Source organism: Chrysochloris asiatica, unplaced genomic scaffold, assembly GCF_000296735.1.
Source record: "Chrysochloris asiatica unplaced genomic scaffold, ChrAsi1.0 scaffold00002, whole genome shotgun sequence".
NCBI lineage: Eukaryota > Metazoa > Chordata > Mammalia > Afrosoricida > Chrysochloridae > Chrysochloris > Chrysochloris asiatica.
This window is the reverse complement of record NW_006408520.1, coordinates 51,454,615-51,475,673: the sequence shown is the minus strand read 5'-3', so window position 1 is coordinate 51,475,673 and position 21,059 is coordinate 51,454,615. Positions and strand designations below refer to the sequence as shown.

Below are 21,059 nucleotides of genomic sequence, written 5' to 3'. Positions count from 1 at the left end.
CAATAAATAACATTCTTATCAATGGAGAAAAGATTAAAATTGTCAAGGACTTCATTCTTCTTGGATCAACTATCAACACTCATGAAAGCAGCAGTCAAAAAATCAAATGATGTATTGCATTAGGCAAATCTGCTGCACAAGACCTTTTTAAAGTGTTGAAGAGCAAAGATGTCAGCTTGTGGACTAAGGTGCGCCCAACCCAAGCCATGGTATTTTCAATAACCTCATGTGCATGCGAAGGCTGGACAGCGAATAAGGAAGACCATAAAAGAATTGATGCATTTGAGTTATGGTGTTGGAGGAGAATATTGAAAGTGCCACGGGCTGCCAAAAAACCCAAACAGGTCTGTGTTGGAAGAAATGCAGTCAGAGTGCTCCTTAGAAGCCAGGATGGGCAAACTTCATCTCTCATATTTCTGACATATTGTCAGAAGGGACCAGTTGCTGGAGAAAGATATCTAGTTTGGTAAGAGAAAAAGAGGAAGACACCCAATGAGATGTATTGGGAAAGTGGTAGCATCAATGGGCTTAAGCATGGCAACAATTGTGAGGCTGGCCCAGAATCAGGCAGTGTTTCATTCTGCTGTGCATAAGGCCACTATAAGTCGGTACCTACTCTATGGCACCTAACAACAACAATATATATGTATAATTGAACAATCTGGTCCAATCTTTGTTATAATCCAATCTATTTTATAATCTTTGTTATACAACCTGTGCACACATATATTTCAGTCACTCTAAACTACTTTCCCTTTGGATGCTCCCTTGTCACTCTTCCTTCATTCTTTTATAAATTCCCTCTGCTCAGCATTTGTTAATTGAATAACCAAATGAATAAACAAGTATAAATATAAGCTCATACTATTAAATTATCTACCATTTTGTTTAAATCAATTTAAAAAACTCATCTGATGTTGCACAAATCGATTCCTTTTGAGGGGAGGGTATCTTTTAATTATAATAAAGTAATAAAATAGGAAAACCACTATTTGTTTCTAAACCTGTTTCATTTCACTATAACTTCCCAGCTAACCTTCTCTCCCAGTCCCTGATAGCCTCTAATCTTTCTGTTTCTATGAATTTGCCCATTTATGTTTCATATAAATGGAATCATACAATATTTGTTCTTTTGTGTCTGGTTTATTTCATTGAGCACAACATTTTCAAGGTTCATCCATGTCTTAGTATGTATCAGGACTTAATTTATGTAGGGGTGAATAAATATTCCACTGTATGTATGAACCACATTTTGCTTATCCATTCACCTGCTAACAGACACTTGGATTGTTTCTACCTTTTGGCTGTTGTGAATAGTGCTGATATGAACATTGGTATACAAGTATACAAGATTGATTTTTATGACTTTTGTGAAATATGTTTATGTGAGTGAGGTTAAAAAGGTTCATTGAAAAAAAAAAAAAAAGCCATTGTCTTTTCATTCCATTTTTCCATGAGCTTTTTGAAGCCTCTTCATATGTTTCATGAAATATGTATGTATGTTGGTTCCAAAACTTTAACTTAACTGTTTGGTTTGTAGCTGCTGCTGCTGCAGACATGGCGTACCACCACATCAGACCTCCCATTGGCTATTCTATCCCCAAGCCCATATCATCTCTGCTGATGCGAGGGTGGAATGCATGTCCTGAAGTGAGTAATTTTTATTTCCTCTTAAAAAATGTGTCATGGTCAAAATCTGTCACAAATAGTGTAACTTCAAAGTCTACTTTCAGTGTTTATTTTAAGACTGTCAAGGCAGAAAGACTGATTTGCCTTCTGCTCTTTAGTCTCTAATTGCCTCAAGAAGCCTGAATATCTCATATTTCTTTGCTGCTGTTCTGATTTTGAAATGTTTCTCACAACTGATTAGTAAAAGAGAGACCAGAGTATGACAGATGAGTCACAGACTCATCTCAGCTGCAGCTTTATTAACTATGCTTAAACCATACTCAATCATTATCTGAAGAAAGAAAGTCGGCACAGATAGACTTGTGTTGACTTTTCATCATGAGGCAGGACTTAGGTGAAGACTCCAGAGCCAGCGGACTTTAGTAGTTCAGGCAGAAGGCAGATAACCTGGGCGTTAGTCCTTCTCTGCTTCTGTGGGTGATTATGTGATAAAGTGGTAAAGAGGTGAGACCATACATTTAGAGTCCAAATGGAGCAATTAATGTTGTGAAAGAATAAGTAAAGTAGCAAATGTTAACAGTGAAAAAAGAATTTTAAAATACAGTCATAGATCTAAAAGAGTATAAAAGGAAACAGTCCCTAGTATGCAATCCCAGACCATCTGTCTGCAGGAAAAGATCCTCTTTACTGTGTAAGATCGGATGATGTCTGCTTTGTTCTCAGAGGTTGACAAAGGAGGAGCTTCCACAACCTCCTCCTGGTAACAAAGTTTAGTCCAATGTCTACAAATCTTCCTGTCAGTATGTTTTGTTGGGTTTTGGCTTCAGCCCATTGTCTCTTCTGTTCTGGGTGTAGGGAATTTTGTTCACATTGGAACTCCTTGTCTATAAAGGCCTATTGGTCTTCACTTGTCCTACCCAAGTCATCTAGTTATTTTCCAAAAGGATCTTGTTTGTCATGTTTCCCAAGCACCTTACCTCTATCCAGTAGGGAAGCAGATAAATTGAGGCTATTGCTATCTTGAGAAAATATCCCACCAATGGAGAGCTAGAATAAAACCTAGTCCAAATGTTTGGAAGTAGAAAGCAAGTCTCCCACAAATGCAGACACACTCATTACCCAACCTAAAAAATGTACAATAAGACTATTATTGAGAAAAATAAAAATTCTTATGGAAGATGATTGTTTCAGAAGAAATGAGCTCCTTTTCTTGATCATTAAGTTCTGGCTCCTGACCATATATCTGACATGCATTTATTTTTCAGAATCTTCTCTCACCACCATAATGTTACCTCCATGAAAACAAGGACTTCTCTATTTGTTGCTTTGTTTTGTTTTGTATCTAGCTATAACCCCAGCACTTAAAACTATACTTGGTAGATGCTCAGGAAATATAGGCTGGATAAATTAATGAAAACAACTGTAGCTTATCAATGCCTCCAGTCTTTTCATCTGAATTTCTACATCCAGAATGTTTTGTCTCAAAAATACATGCCTTAAAATAGTTTGGGAAATACGTTTTTGTCTTTCAATATGAGTCTCAGGCATATTTGCTGACAACAAGTATGCCAAGTATATAATCCAGAATTTTCTTCATTCTGTAGGATATGACCTATTCCAAAGATTAACATAAAATAACAATCAAGAGAATTATTTTTACTTTTATTAACTGACCCGTCATGACTACATATTAGGGATATGTGGATATTTTAATTTAGAGATAAAAGCCAATTACTGGCATCTTCTAAAACTTTTTTTTTTTTTTTTTTTGGTTTGGGGAGGCTATGGTTGGAATGGAAGCAGAAGTTGGGAGTTAACAAGTGAGAAAGATAAAACCTAAAAAGGGCTTGAGAACAGTGCTGCTAGAGAGAGAGAAAAAAAAAAATAGTGGAAAAGTTTTTCTACAAAGCAACGAACCTTATCATCACAGTGTCTAGGCTCTAAGGGATAGAGTTCAGGGAGAAAAATGGGGAGCAAGTATGTAAAGAAAGCAATCTCAAATGGCTGGCAACATCTGGGCATGTTGGTCACGTGAGCCTACCTGACTGCACATGCTCTTCTGTGAATGCGGTGCCTACGTCAGGAGGCTGAAGTTGAGCTGTTCCTATACATGTGTGAGTCATGATTACATTGCCAGGGCAGCAGGTTAATTAAGTGGTAACAGAAAAGTAAACAATAGGGCTAATTTTCATGGTTTTCTTTAGCAATCAGTTGAGTCTCCACTATATACTTACCAGGGAAAGGTGTTGTAGATTCAACAGTGAGGTGCTCTCAATGGAATTTAGGGCCTAGTGGTCAAGTGTAGATTAAGTGAATACAAAACATTTATGTTTGTAGTGTTATAAGCTAACATGAGTGTTCCTCAGTGAAACATGATTCAGTGAGGGAAACCCAACAAATTGAGGGACAATGAGAGATTACAGGTCAGAGAGGCTTCCTGCAAGAAATGTCACTTGAGCTGAGATAGTGAAAATAAACAGAAATTTTCTGAAAGAAGAGAGCTGGCCAGAGAGGGGAAAAGTCCAAACAAAGATAAGATGGGCAGATTGATTCGGACCAAAGATAGACTGGGAAGACATTAGTTCTTGAAATACAGCAGTCACTGAGAGGTTAAATCTCAGTAACAGACAAACTGAAACAAATTCATTTTTAGATCTAATCTATTAACCTCATGCTAGCCTGGTCTTCACTTTCTAGGTTATCTACTCGTCCTTTCTTTCACGTCTATCTTTGCCTCACTCCTAGAATGTGAAGCATGTCAAGACCCAGACAGAAAGAACGTAGATTGTTGTTGTTAAAGTGCCTTCATGTCGGTTCTAACTCATTCCGAGGAGCAGCTGGTGAGCTGACCTTAAAGTTCAAACTGACCTTGCAGTCCACCACATTAGCCCACAGTGCTACACCAGGATGCCTAGATAGAACAGTGAAGACGCCAGCTTATATGAGGTGGGTGATGCTAACTGGAAAACAGTGAAATGCCAAAAAAGTCCTAGTAGTCAGATTGGATCAGCTTTTAGAAAGCCTTGAAAACCAGAGTAGGGCATTTAAAAAGAATATTTAGACAATTATATTTTTGAAGACTCCTAAACAACAAACAGGTATGAAAAAAGTAATTTGGAGGTGAGAGGATTCATCTGATTTTGATTTGAAGGATTTATTCATTTAGTTTAAAAAAACAAAACAAAAACAAGTAGTTTCTTTAGAGAGGCAGACCAAAAATATCACCAAGTATTAATTGGACCGACTAGGCATTGTTATTTATGTGTGGACTGCAAACTCCATGTTCCAGGTTATTCAGGAGTATTTCTTAAAATGAAGATTCTGGGTGAACACTGGTACTACAATGGTTAAATGTTTGGCAGCTAACAGCTTCCAGAGGTTGGAAGGCACCAGGAGAAAAAACAAGGTAACATGCTCCCATAAATTTACAGTCTAGGAAACCCTACGAGTTAGCAGTTAGTTCTGCTCTGTGATATAGGGTCGCTAGGAGTCAAAATCGACTGAATGGCAGGCACACAACAATATTCTAAGCCTACAGAATCAAAATCTCTGGGATGAAGTCTGGGGCTATTCATTTTAACAAGCACATCAGGTGATGAAGGCACAATAAAGATAGAGAATTAGTGGGCTGACACTGAGGCAAAAGACTCAAGTCAGAGCTGACCAGTTAGGCTGCTGTTACAGTAATCCAGTTGATTACAAAGCAAAGACTACAATGGTTACCATGGGGATGCAGGGTTAAGGGTAAAGCTGAGAGAACCATTTCAAAGGAAATCTCAAAGGAGGCGAAAGACTGGATTTCAGAAATGGAAGAGAGGAAGGAGTTCAGAAGAATTGTCATTACTGCTTTCTAAGAGTCAGCTAGTGACCAGAGTACTTGTTAAGGTATCGGGGATTTTGTTTGCAGTGAGAGGAGAGAACAAAGCTAAGGACTCTGCAGTAAGGTGATGGTGCATAGAAAAATAGAATAGCAAAAAGAAAAAAAAAACTGCTGAGAAAAAAGTTACCAGGCCAGAACTACAAGGCCCAGTGAAGCTGCCAATTAGAATAAGCACATCATATAAGAATTTGGCATAAATGTTCTCTCACCTTAAAGGTGCTTTAAAAAATGCAAGTGAGATCAGAGGAAGCAGGCAAATGTTAAGTTCATGCAGAAAGGCCGAACAAAGATGGAGGAGAGAAATTGGAGTTAAAAGAAACTAAGTTTTCATTCCAGGGAGAAAAGAGAGAAAGGTAAGGTGAAAGATTTGTAAATTAAGAAAGTTGTATCATTTGCTGGCAATTTTGAATAAGAAGGGAAACAGAAGATAGGTCAGTCTTACAAGCTTGTATATTTAATTTATTCCACTGTCTTCTGAAAAGTTTGTAACAGTCCCAATATAGATATAAAGGTATAGTGACCAAGACAAAAATAGAGTAGAAGGAAGTTTGTTGTCTTTGTAATATTTCTACTTCCCACAAGGAAATATTATATATACTGAGTGCATAATTTCAATATTTTGCTGAGTTAACCAATGATAAAAATGTTTGAGTATAACAATATTTTTCTAATGTGTGACTTTGAAATAAAGACGCTTATTCTGAGTGTACTTTTAAATCTAAAAATTGTAAGCACATTTAGCTTTTCTGCAGAAGTTCTCACACCAAACTTTAGTGGCTTGCTAAACTCAAGAGATCAACCCTTGAAAGCTTACATGCTAATGAGTTATCTAATTTGAAAGCCTTAAGTTAATAACAATTGACAATAAAGCTAGTTAAAATTCCTTTTTTGTTTAGGATCCATTGTGTTGATCAGTTTTTCCAGTCTTTTAAAAAGGGTGAAGCTGAGAGCCCCACCTAGTGGATTTAAAAAGTATTTCAGATTTTGCTTAAGTCCACTACATGGAAATCCTTAACTTTTTTTTCTTTTAGAGAAATAACAGATTTTTAAAAGACTTCTACTTAAGGTTTAAGATAATTACTAAAAAAAATAGTTGCAAATGAATGAAATATACAAATCAGCATATCAGCTAGGCTACAGTTAACAAACAAAGCTCAATTTTTATTTTCATACCATAATTAGGAAAACACATCAGGCACAAATACAAATATATAAAAACAGATGTGTAGGAAGCAATATTGTAATATCACTAATTGAGCTGTGTATAATAATTTCCATAAAATAAACATTAATTGTAAATCTCTTCAAGTACTTTTTTCCTTATTTAATCTTCCATTTGTTTAAAGTTTACTTTTTAATGTTTTGCTGCTCTTTCAGGAATAGGCAAAACTTTCATTTTCGCCTTTTTCCATTTCCTAGAAAAGCATATTCAGTTAATTGTGTCATGCATATCTTGTGGTTTTGTCTTTGATTTTTGCATTATGTTTCTTTCACTGTGTACTTTTATTTCATTGATAACAAAGAAGTTCAGAGGATTTTCTCCTCCAATATAATGCTTTTGAAACGCATGCAAAGGCTAGGGACTGCTTGTGTGTGCTTTTGAAGAAAGCTAAAGTAGAAAATGATTATTAGTTGAGTTATTTTGTTCGCTTTGTTCTGCTTCTGGAGGTGACGTATTAGCATATTCAGCAGATGATGGATACAGTGCAGGCTTTGGAGTAGAGTTTTCAGCTCCATATATTCTGTTAGGAATTAGAGTCACCTCATTTTCTGCCTCTAAACTAATGCCTTGTAACTCTGGTAAGGGAGAACATGCTTCCTGTTTCTCCACTGTTGGTTCACCTTCTTTATGCACACTGTTACCTTTATCGGGTTGATTCATTTGAACTTCTCTCAAATCATGTACATTAATTTGAAGATCTAATTCACCATAAGGTAGTCGATTTTCATTCTCATGAGAAGTCATGATTCTCAAATTCTTTGCTGCAGTAGTTGCCTTGACAGAGCTTGAATCATATAATAAATGTTTTTCACTTTTTCCATTTTCCCAAGTTTTCTGTGTTTCTTTTGTGAGGCCTTTTGAAGTCTCTTGTGTGGTCCTAATTAACATACTAGAATTTGTCTTGCTTTCATAAAGCATTTTTTTCTCTCCTTCCCCTACTATTTTTATCTCAAGTGCTTCAGTCCTGTCATCTCTGGGCCATGAATTTATGCTGTCAATTCCTTCTTTGCTACTGTTGGTTAGATGCCAAATGGCTTGATTACTAAGAGAAGTACTGATATCCTTGGGAAGCTCTATTCTATTTTGCTGTGGAATAGAATTTGTCTTCATAACTTTTACGTTGCTCTTGGATTGTTTCTGGGGAATGAGAGAGGAATCATGAGTGTTAGGAAGGTTTTTTCCTACAGTATTTCCTACTTCATCCCTAGTGTGACTTTCCACAATATGGTGTGATTTTTGAGCATCTGTCATTAATGTTTTTTCATCATTTCCAAGTTGACTAGGTTTTTGCTCTTCAGGTTGTAAAGCTTGATTTTGATCTGAAGTGTACTCTTTGTTATAGGCATCAATCTCTTGAACACCTGGGAGTTGTGCTTGATTTCTTGGTGACAAAGACAACTGGTTTGCCTTCCCACCCTCACTGGTCTTCAATGTGACCTGCTCCATGTGTTCAAGGAGCTCTAATGACCCTTGGTTAGTAGCCCCCAGGGAATGGCAGAATGGTAAAATATCACCTCTGATATTTTCCCAAGTAGCTAGTAAATGGCCAGGAACTTGCGGTACAAGGTGACTTGCACCTTCCATTGGCTCAATTGAGAACTGAGAGTGTGAATGCCTGTGTTCAGCTATGATGGCTGTGGGCAGATGCAATGTTGAGGGCTTTCCATCAATAATGTGACCAATAGGGCGACACCTGCCTTCCACAGAGCTCTGGCTGCCTGCAGACAAGTTATTAGCACTGAGTAGAGGTACATTTTCAGTGTTTCTTTTGCAAGGTGGTATCTGCTTTGGGGCATGTTTGAAAGGCAGCCTCTTTGAAGTAAATCTAACATAGCTGTCATTCTCTGACTGTTGTAGAAAATCTGCAGAAGACGAAAGGTTTATTTTGGCTTCTTTCTCAGCAGCTTTGGATAATTTCTTAGAGGGTAACAATGCATGTTTGCATTTCTTTGGCAGTTCTGAAAAGGGCTTTTCTGGATGGACTCTGATTTTTCTAAAAGGATGTAAATTTAATTTAATCCTTAAATTTTGTCCTTTACTTTTCCCTTTGAGGTTAGATCGATTGATTCTGTTCTTTTTCAGAAGCTGTCGATCAGTAAGCCATTTTCCTCTTTCATTTCTTTCCCAGCTACTGCTACATTTTTTGAGATTCAAGCTGGTCAGTTGGTGACTTTGATTTTTCTGCTGTTTCCAAGGGGTTGCTCTTTTAAGTGACATCACCAATCTATTTTTTTCTACTAAATCAGGATCATAAAAGCTAACCCTCTTTGGGTAATAAGTTTTCTTGACTTTTGTTGATAACCCTGATAATTCCATGTTGCCCTCATTCGTAAGGAATTTTTCAATTGCACTGTTAATTTGAATTTGCTGTTTCTCAGGCTTTGAAGGGACTTTACTGTGTGACTTCTTTTCTTTTACATAATCTTGAAATTGATCACAGGGCACATATTTACAGATAAGAGAATTGTTTGCCTGGAAATACCTAGGTCTGCTCCATTTTAGCTGTCCACAAGGATCATCACAATTTGATCTATGTTTTTGAATGATCTTTTGTGCATAGTGTTCCTCAGGCTCACAAGGCTTGGATGATGAGCTCATAATAAAATGTCTCTGCCTGTGAGGTTGTAAGCCTTTGTCTTCTTTTTCTATTGGAGGCTGCCATGATTCATTTGTTAAATGCTTTTCAAGAGTTTCTCTTGCCAAGACTAAAGCGGATGTTGCATATCTTCTACTAAATGTGTCATTGCTGATATCTGCAGAACAATAAATGCAGGAATTTAGCACCTGACCAAACAGATGTTTAGAAACCTTATGAAAGACTTTTCTGATTATGGCAATTCTTGAGGATTTTCTGTTTTTAACCAAATTTACAAAGGACATTTGGCAGTTTGTTGTGTTTACAATGAAATTCTTTATGGCCATATTTTAATCAGTTGTGTTGCTGATTTAAAAGTTTGAAATAGAAACCTTAATCATAGTTGTACATCTTTAGATTAATTTTGTTTGGGTTACCCTTCAATAAGAAGTCCTGGTATGGTGCTGTGGGTTAATGAGCTAAACTGCAAAGTCAGTTTAAACCACAAGGTTGAAGGTTCAAGCTCACCAGCTACTCCTTAGAAACCTTATACAAGGTTGCTATGGGTCAGAACTGACTCAATAGCACTTAACACAACAACAACCTTTAAATATGTACAATAGCTAAATACCTTTTAAATAGCCATAATAATTTTTTTTCTCTGTTCATCTCTCATTTAGAACTCAATATTAGGAGAAACATGCCATTATATTGAGCAATGTTCAGGTTTCAAACAAAGCGTTAATTCAGCAACAAAAGAAAAATACTCTGTACTATTCTGATACTATTATCTCCATGAAAACAGAGTTTATCTGTTTCATTTCCCATAATTTAATACAGTGTTTCTTAAATATTTGTTAAACAGACATTTTGGAATATGTTCTGGTCTATGTTGCAGCAACCTCAGCCTGGAATTTTTAAATGGTACATGGTAATATAACATCAATATTGTTGTTGTTAAGTGCCGTCGAATCGGTTCCGACCCATAGCGACCTTGTACAAGGTTTCCGAGGCTGTAAATCTTTACAGGAGCAGGACGCCTCATCTTTCTCCCGCGGAGCGGCTAGTAGTTTCGAACTGCTGGTCTTAAGGTTCGCCGCCCGATTCGTAACACTACGCTACCAGAGCTCCTTAATGAGACATGTTAATAATATTCATAATTTAATACATCGATAATTCTTATTACTTATTAAGTACATACTAACAGCCAGGCATTCTTTGAAATATGCACATACAATATCTTGTTTAATATTCATAATAGATCTGACTCATTGGACAATTACTACTACCTTATCACTTTTTCAGATAAAGAAACAAGTTTAGAGAGTTTGAATTTTCCCCCAAACATGTGGTAGCTGAATGAGGTGATCAGGACTTCAACTCTGACATTTAACCCCATGATCTTAACCGAAGTTCAATTCATTATCTTTAATTCATTCATTTTCTCTTCTTTCATAAGATTGTTTTATTTAGAGAAACAATGGGGTGTTTTTATTGCTTGAAAGAAAGAAAGAGGTAAATTAAACCCCGACTAGGATCTAATTCTATCTTGGAGTCTTGGTGCAAGACTATAAGATAAGCACTGAACTACTAACCTCAAAGTTAGTGGTTCAAGCCTACCAGCTGCTTCTTGGAAAACTTATACAGTTGTTATGAGTCAGAACTGACTTAATGGCACTTAACAACAACAGCAAGGAGCTAATTCTAATGTAAAATCTGCCATTAATTTTGTGAATTGCCTTAGAAAAGCCACTTACTCTCTGGGTATCAGGGGGCTGTTGTTGTTGTTGTTAAGTGCTGTCGAGTCAGTTCCGACCCATAGCGACCCTGTACAGGGTTTCCGAGGGTGTAAATCTTTACGGGAGTAGAAAGCTTCATCTTTCTCCCGCGGAGCGGCTGGTAGTTTCGAACTGCTGACCTTAAGGTTCGCAGCCCGATTCGTAACCACTACGCTAAACTTGATATGGCTATACAAATTATTCTCAGGAAATAATTTGTAACCTTCATCAGAATTGCAGAGAGATTTATGACTCACAGATAGATATTAAGAACAGCTGGACTAGATCATCTCTAAAATCCCCTCTATCTTTAAAATCCTATTATTCAGTATTTCTAAATTAGAAGGCATAATCGGAATGCACTGCCTCCTGACTGACTTCGATTTGGAAGCAAATGTGGTCTCGGCTGCTCTCTCCCCAAATACTTGTCCTCTCCATCTCCAATACAGTGCCTGGCATATAGCAGAATTTTAAGTGTTTTTTTTTTTTTTTAATGTAATTATATTTGATTTTACAAGCCAGTAATTACTTTGTGAAATAAAGGACTAGGTTTTAAATGGTTAAGAGACGTCATTAAGTACATTTCCTTCAGTAAAATAGGTTCCCATAGAAAAGCTAAAGTGTTGAACAATGAAACATCTGCCTCAGGTATGATTCTATTGAAAAGTTAAACACTTATCATTTTATAAAATAAAGGCAATCTGATCAGATTTCTACAGCAGATGTTTCCTTCTTCGGCCATCTCTCGCTTGAGTCAAATCATCAGTCCCAAGAAAGTGGTAAGAACTGGAGTCTAGGGAACACAATGGCATAAATTCATATCCTGCCTTATGCTCCACGTGAAAATAACATATGGTTTCATTCTCATCCAATTGTCCCCAAATTCATCCTTAAGGCTAGATCTCTATAGTCAGAATTTCTTGGTACAGCACCTCTGTCATTCATATTCTGGGAGAAAGCTCTGCTTGTTGTAAACCAATTCAAATAAATGACAGGAACCTCTTTACTGAGCAGCTGTCAAAGTTTTCACTTCTGAACCTGTAAGCCTTGCCTTGCTATTCAGGAAGAAAAAGGAAGACATTTAATTCATTGCCTTCACCTAAGTATTGACATTGCCCATGTATAGTGGGGTAGATGTCATGGCCAGATTCACTTGGCTACCAACATGGGACAATGAATTAAGTCCTGACTTTCCCTGGACTGAGAAGTTATCATCCCTGACAGCTCAGCAAGCAAAGTATGTTTCTTGACATCATTCATAAAATGAATCACTAGCATTAGAAGGCCCATTCTTCTAACGTGTCATGCTCTGGAAAGGTTGCTTACTGCAGAATTGGCATTAAGGCTCTAAGGATGTTGGAATGGAAGCCGATACTCACTCTCCCATAAATCTTTACAGCACTATTGCTATTTTTAAAGGTTTTTTTTTTTCTTTTTTTTTAACATTGTTAGATGTGGGACTACAAAATTCACTTCCAGAAGCCATAAAATGTATTTTTTGCTCCTGACAGTGGGGCCTCTCCATCTAAAACTCATTCTAAACACACACACACACACACACACACACAGGTCTGGGATCTATAGACAAGGAGCAAACTAGTACTGCAATGATTTTTTTAAGGAACTTCCATGTAGAGAAAATTGCAAGATAAAACCTCCTTCAAAGGGAATTAAACCGTGTAGGGAATTCTAAAATGAAACAAACTTACCTATTGTTCTTGTCCTATGATGTGGAATGACTTGGGGTTGGATTTCCCCAGTCTCAAAACAACTAAGTTTGTTAACTCTCTTTGGAGAGTATCTTGTCAGTAAGCCTGCTTCATGAAAAGCTGCGGTATTTCCTGGAGGCTCTGTACATCCTGACCACAGCAATCTGCCATCCAGGCAAAACAAAGTGCTGTCTGCCCCATGGTCCTTCCCCTTCAGATTTCTAACAGATCCATCAAGGACTGTGGACTCAGGGGCCAATGTTGCTTGATGGCTGTTTTCCTGTAAAAGTGGCAATTCCTTTCTGGACCCCACAATGGACATGACCTTTATCTGGTTTTCCTGAGTTAAGTGGCAGTTACAGTATCCCTTAGTGCAGTAATTTCTTGCTTCATGAGCACACAGGGATTCATTGAAGGTTCTGCAACAGAGGTTTTCTGATGTGTGTTCATTTGCTTTGCCTTTTTGGAGTTTCCAGTTAAATACAACTAAGCCTAAGCAAGTAAGGCCAACAGCTCCTGTGACAAAGAGGGAGACCATCAAAAGACAACATCATAGGAAAAAAAACATAAAGCACCAAATGTAAGACCCTCAAATGTAAAGGTTAAAACCTTTAAGGGCATCAGACCAGACAGAGGTTATTTTATTCATATTGTTCTGGTTTCCAATGTGATTCATTCTTTGTATAACTTAAAAAGTATAAGAAACACTATTATCTAAATCCTTTTGGTTAGGGAAAAAAGAGAAGGTTTCATTCAGAATAAGAGAAGATAATTCCTACATTATTTATTTTCTGTTTATAGTGAATCAGTTTAATTACCAGTTTCCTATTTATTGACTTCATAGTAAAAATAAACCACATTTAGTATATACACTGAAGGAGCCCGGTAACATATTAGATTATATGTTGGCCTGCTAACCTCAAGGTCAGCAGTTTGAATCCACAAGCCACTCTGCAGGTGAAAGATGAGATTTTCAGCTCCCATAAAATTTACAGACTCAGAAACATTATACAGGGTCAATATGAGTAGGAACTGACTCAACAGCACACAGCAGCAGCAGCAGTATGTATCCTTAAATTTTCATGTACCACAACCTCCTTCACCAATAAAACACATGAAGTTAATCAAACATGCAATCAAGATGTATTGATCATTATTAGTGATTGGTATGCAAAGGTTGGAAACAAAGAGGTAGTTGGAAAACATGGCCCTGGTGATAGAAATGATGATGGAGATCGCATAGATATAATTCTGCAAAACCAATGATTTGTTCATCTCAAATAACTTCTTTGACAGCATAAGAGATGATTATACACATGGACCTCACCAGATAGAATACACAGAAATCAAATGGACTACATCTGTGGAAAAAGATGGTAGAAAATCTCCATATCATCAGCCCAAACAAGGACAGAGGCAGATTGTGGAACAGACCATCAATTGCTCATATGCAAATTCAGACTGAAACTGAAGAAAATGAAAGCAAGTCCATGAAAGCCAAAATATGACCTTGAATATATCTCACCTGAATTTAGAGACCATCTGAAGAACAGATTTGATATATTAAGCACTAAAGATTGAAGACCAGAAGAGTTGTGGGATGACATCAAGCACATCATACATGAAGAAAGCAAAAAATCATTAAGAAGACAAGAAAGAAGGAAAATATCACAATGTATATCAGAAGAGACTCTGAAACTTGCTATCCAGTATAGAAAAGCTAAAGCAAATGGAGGAAATAAGGAGATACAAGAGCTGAACAGAATATTTCAAAGGTCAGCTAGAGAAAACAAAGTCAAATATTACAAGAAAATGTGCAAAGATCTGGGGTCAGAAAACCAAAAAGAAGAACATGCTCAGTATTTCTCAAGCAGGGGAATTGAAGAAAAAATTCAAGCCTCGACTCATTATTCAAGTATTCTCTGGGCAAATTATTGAATGATGCAGAAAGCTTCAAAAGAAGATGGAAGGAATATGCAGAGTCACTGTACCAAAAGGGAATGGTTGATGTTCAACCATTTCAAGAGCTAGCATATGAGCAAGAGTCAATGATACTGAAGGAAGAAGTCCAAGGTGCATTGAAGGAATTGACAAAGAACAAGGAACCAGGAATTGATGGAATAAAAATTGAAATCTTTGAAGAAAGTTAGGTGGCAGAGGAGGCACTCACTCATCTCTGCCAAGAAATTTAGAAGACAACTATCTGGCTGACTGATTGTAAGAGATCCATATTTGTGTCCATTCCAAAGAGAGGTGACCCAATGGAATGTGGAAATCATTGGACAATCTCTTTGATATCCCATGCGAGTAAAGTTTTACTAAAGGTAATACAGAAATGTCTACAATCATACATTGACAGAGAACTTCCAGAGATTCAAGCTGGATTCAGAAGAGGAAGTGGAATGAGGGATATCATCGCTGATGTCTGATAGATCTTGGTGAAAAGAGAGAATACCAGAAATATGTTTACCTGTGCTTTACTGATTATGCAAAGGCTTTCGATTGTGTGGGTTATGACAAGCTATGCAAAGTATGAGTATTCTGGAAACCCTAATTGTGCTCATGCAGAATCTGTACACGGACCAAGAGGCAGTTGTTCAAAAAGAACATGGGAAGACTGGATGGTTTAACATTCAGAAAGCTGTGCTACAGGGTTATATTCTTTCACCGTACTTATTCAACCCGTATGCTGAGCAAATAATCTGAGAAGCTGAGTTATACAAAGAAAAACAATGTGGCATCAGGACTGGAGGAAGACTCATTAACAACCTGCGATATGCAGATGATACAACCTTGCTTGCTGAAAGTGAAGAGGACTTAAATACTGATGAAGATCAAGGACCACAGTTATCAGTATGGATTGCATCTCAATGTAAAGAAAACAAACATCCTGACCACTGGACCAATAAATAACATTCTTATCAATGGAGAAAAGATTGAAGTTGTCAAGGACTTCATTTTCTTGGATCATCCTGCAACACTCATAGAAGCAGCAGTTAAGAAATCAAAAGATGTATTGCATTAGGCAAATCTGCTGCACAAGACCTTCTTAAAGTATTGAAGAGCAAAGATGTCAGCTTGAGCCCTAAGGTACACCTGCCCCAAGCCATGGTATTTTCAAAAACTTCATATACCTGTGAAAGCTGGACAGTGGATAAGGAAAACCATAGAAGAATTGATGCATTTGAATTATGGTGTTGGAGGAATATTGAAAGTGCCATGGGCTGCCAAAAAAACCAAATAGATCTGTGTTAGAAGAAGTGCAATCAGAATGTTCCTAGGAAGCCAGGATGGCCAAACTTCATCTCTCATACTTTGGACATTTTGTCATGAGGGACCAGTCGCTGGAGAAGGATATCATGTTTGGTAAAGTGGAGGGTCAGAGAAAGGGAGGAAACCCCGCCCCACCCCACCCCCAGTGAGATGGATTGGCAAAGTGGCAGCATCAATTGTGGGCTGAAGTGTGGCAACAATTTTGAGGTTAGCCCAGAACTGGGCAGTGTTTCATTCTGTTGTGCCTAGGGTCACTATGAGTCGGTACCAACTCTATGGCACCTGACAACAACAACAAAGGTAGTTTGTTCTGACTTATAGTGACCCTGTATAGGGTTTTCAAGGAATGCCTGGTGAGTTTGATACTACATTCCTGTTGTCATATTTAAATGTGAATGTCATATTTAATCCCATCCTGAGCTCAAAATACTTATTTGGCTTCCAACTGGCATAAAATTCAAACACCATGCATTTTAGATTCAATACAATCCAGCTATTGTCTTCCTTTCTAGTCTTATTTTTCATTATTGTTGCTGTTTTTGTTGGATGCTGTTGTGTCATTTCTGAATTATTTCATGATAATCCACATCCAAAGACTATGTTTAAGAGTCTTCATTTGTGTTAAAACCCATTCTTCAGTTTTTACGTATACTCTTAGTGATGCTTGTCATATTTTCTCCTATCTCTGCATATTTGAATTTTATTTATTCTTAAAATCTGTGATAGAATGTTTGACCTCTGACCTCAGATTTCCTGATACTGTAATTTCATGTTCTATGTATACATAGTTTACCTTTCGAATACATTTTTAAAGGGTTGTATTTCTAAAACCAGGGTGTGAAATTTAACCTGTACCTATTTTACTTTTCCCATCTTAGTAAATGGCATCTCCAATGACCTAGATATTTCACCCAAAAGTATTTGAGTTATACCCCATAGCCCCTCTATCACAATCAATTTTCTTCTTTTTTTTAATCTCAGCATCCCTCACAATATGATATTCTTGTTTTCATTGATTCATTTGCCTGTTTACTGTCTGTCCTGCCCCCTTAGAATTAAATGTGGTGAAGAAAGGACCCCCTTAGTCTTGTTCAGCATTATGATCCCCAGTGTCCAGAACTCAAGCAGACAGGAGGCACATCAGAAATGCTAACTGGATATTCTTAAAGAAACACAGCAAATTCTGATAATGAAAATTGCTGGGTGGCCTAATCTTACAAGAAGACAATGTCACTAAAGATAGGAGGAGATTTGTGTTCTAAGCCCAACTCTTCTTGGAATTTGGTGTGTGACCTCGGACAAGTCAGTTCTAGAAGACTCGGTTCCACTTCTGGAAAGGAGAAGAGTGAAAAAGATGATATTGGCATTCTAGGCACTTCAATGGATTCATTATGCCTTATACGACCCTTGGGGCAACTTCAGTGAAAACTTAATGATACTCTTTTAACTTGAAGGGAACAAGAAGAAGTAAGGCATGGTTACTTTTTCTATCAATGATGAAGAGTAACCAAAGAAAATAACAGCTTTTAGTAATAACCCCAACCTTTGTGTAGTGCACCAGATCTTGAGATTTTATAAACGTATTTCAATTCATTTGACAATAATACACCTTTTGAATTTGCTTTAACATATTGAAATAATTTAATCTTTACTAAAGTCACAACAATTTTAAAGAGTAATAGCAAAACATTTTTTATTGCCAGATCCTAATGTTTGAGTTATTCTAAAGATGATTTTGGTTTTAAACTGTTAAAAATAATAAAAATTTAAAAGCACTTGTTATCTTTTACCTTGGAGTCAGAAAACCTAGGATTCTTAGCCCTGTTAGGACATTTTTCTTGGACATGTTTTCTAACTTACCTGAGCCTTGTTTTCCTTCAACTGTCACATGTGAATAGTTAATATCCTTCAAAGATTAATGAGGCAATATATGTGCTATGCACAGCACAGTGCTTTAATATGATGTTGTTAAGTGCCTTCAAGTCAGTACTGACTCATAGTGACCCTGTATAGTGTTTCCTAAGAGCAGCTGGTGGGTTTGAACTGCTAACCTTGTGGTTCACAGTCCAGTGCTGATCCTACAGAACCACACCAGGAGTACTTTAATATGGTTGTTGCTGTTGTTAAGGGCTGTCAAGTCAGATCTGACCCACAGTGACCCTGTATAGGGTTTCCAAAGAGCAACTGGTGGGTTTGAACTGCCGACCTTGTGATTCACAGTCCATTGCTGATCCTACAGTACCGCTTGAACGGCTGACCTTGCAGTTCAAACTTACTGTCCAGTGCATTAACCCATAGCGTCTCACCAAGAGTCCAGATATTTCATAAGATAGAATCAATAAATACTTATGGTGGTTGTGATTATGATTGCTATGACTGTCATTTGGTTTTAGATTGCCCTATCAGAAACCCTATACAGGGTTGCTATGGGGTGGAGCCAGCTCAACAGGCACTAACAATTGGATCCTAGGAGTCATGTGTGGTACTTTAAGAACTGGACTGTGAACCACAAGGTCATCAGTTCAAATCCACCAACTACTCCTCAGAAGCCATAAACAGGGTTATTGTGCATCAGAATCAAGTTGACAGCACTTAACAACAACAACACAACTGGATCTTAGGAGTCCTGTTATGGTGCTGTAGGACAAGTACTGAACTGGTAACTGCAAAGTCAGCAGTTCAAACCCACTGGCCACTCTCAGAAACCCTATACGGTGTTGTTAAGAGTTGGAACTGAGTGTACCGCATATAACAACAACAGCAACATTGGATTCTGGGATTTCAACTGTTAGAAAGGAAAAAAGATCAAGAGATTACTTTGTATGGCTGATGCAGTTATTAAACCAAATAATAAAGAAAACAAGAACCTGAGTTCTCTTAAACACATGCATCACTCTCATTAAAATGAGAGTAGGTGTAATCTGATTATAGGATAAAGTTTCTCCTCTAATTGTATCTAAACAGCAAGAAACCACAAACTCTCCTGCTGTTCTTCTTGGAGATATATCTGTATCCTATTACTAATCAGGTATGGTCACCTTCGTTTTGTACAGAGAGCAAAAGCTGCAAATGAAACCTGTAGACAGGCTGGATGTGCTATTGAGAAGATGGCTGGATTTTCATTGATATGGTCATGATTGATATTTTTTAAAGTGTTCTAAAAATCCTTTGGAGTTGGAAAAACAAGAAAAAGCAAAATTTGCAATATACTCTCTCTGATGTATTAGAAATATATTACAGCTTCATGAAAACTGTTTTATCAACCAGGTCACAGAATGTTGTTGTTGCTAAGTGCCACCTAATTGGTTTTGACTTATAACAACCTTGTATAGGGTTTCCAAGGAAGAGCTGATGGATTTGAATCACTGACCTTTCAGTTAGCAGTCCAGAGCTTATCCTACAGCACCACATCTGGACTTCAGAATAGAAAATGTCAAATAGTGTTGGGTACCAAAAAGCCATTTATTAGTTTTAAATTCACTAAATATGTTTATTGTTATCCATTTCATTGAGGTGACTTATCTTTAATGGGAAGAGAAAATGGAATCAGAGGTAAAATTATAATTTAAATCTTTTCCCCAAAATCTTCAGGTACAGATAATTTACTACATACTTTTACTTCAGGAGTATAAGCTTAATGGAGTAAACTTATATCAAAGGTCAGAATTATATTAAAGAAGAAATCTTTTGAAAACATTATATCTACAATTTCTCAATTGTTAAATACTGCAGTATGACAGTTTCATACACTTAAATTCAGCATATATGGCAGTAACTAAAAAAGCATTTCTCGTAGGATTCCAGATCATACCAAGGTAATTTAAAAAGTTTGCTACTTGGATTCCACTTCATACAGCTATAGGTATACTCCAAACAAAATGTGTTTAAATGTATCTCTGCAATCAATGGATGTCTGCAGACAAGTTCTCTTAGTAAAATACTTGTCTCCATCTCGGTAAGGTGACTTAAAAAAAAAAAAAGATCCAATCAAAGTAATGACTTCCAAAGGAATCTACTAGGTCAGTTATATTCAAGGCAGAGAAATTTTTAGCTCAGAATTTTATGATTGTGTTTGAGATTACAAATAGGTAATCTTGATAGATTTTCTTGAAGGACACAAGATAACCACAGGGGTTTATTATGAAGAAGTTTTAAGAAAAATGAAAACTTCATTGGGGAGTAAAAGCCCATGAAATTTGTGTTGAGGAATTTTTTTTTTCCACCACAGCAATTCTTCAAGGGTAGCAAAGGTTGTCCTACAAGAATTTTTTGGAAAGCCTTACCCATTCATGCGATAGCCTTGATCTTGCCCCGTTAAGCTTTGTTTTCTTTCCCATACTCACCACTGCTACCTACAAGGGCACTTTAAACAAACACAGTTTGAGTGCCTCCAGCTTGCCAAAGTTGCCATTTTGATGTGGTATCAATTGAAGAGCACTGAATTCATCAGGGAAGGATTGGAGACATAGAAACACTGCCTTCACAAATGTATAGATCAAGATAGAAGGTATGTCAAGAAACTATAGCTTCCACAGTTTGATATTTTTTGTTTAATGAAAGTTTTTATCATTTTGTATCAATACTTTTTGACTTACCTTTTTATGTAATCATATTTGAATTGTGGTGTTGGCAAAGAATATTGCAATTAAAAGAATATTGCAATTGAAAGAATATTGCAAGTACTGTTGTGCTCATGGAGTTCTGGTGTGGCACTGTGGGATAAAGCACTAGACTGCAAGGTTGGGTTGAAGCACATGATCGATGGTTCAAACTCACCAGCCACTCCTTGGAAACCCTACACAGGGTCACTATATGGAATCAATTTGGTGGCACTTAACAACAACAGCAGCAACAACAATAACACTGTGCTCATGATCAACCTGTACATAGACCAAGAAGCAGTAGTTTGATGAACCTGTACATAGACCAAGAGGCAGTAGTTTGATGAACCTGTACATAGACCAAGAGGCAGTAGTTTGATGAACCTGTACAT

At 37.1% G+C, this 21,059-nt stretch overlaps 1 protein-coding gene across 1 annotated transcript in view; it reads left to right on the top strand.

Moving 5' to 3' along the window:
* The window catches only part of TNNI3K (TNNI3 interacting kinase), a 588,833-nt gene that overhangs the window by 448,353 nt on the left and 119,421 nt on the right, over nt 1-21,059 (top strand). The window contains exon 21 of the mRNA XM_006831035.1: nt 1,541-1,650. Within this exon, the coding sequence (XP_006831098.1) occupies nt 1,541-1,650 (110 nt within the window). The remainder of the gene's footprint in view (nt 1-1,540; nt 1,651-21,059) is intronic.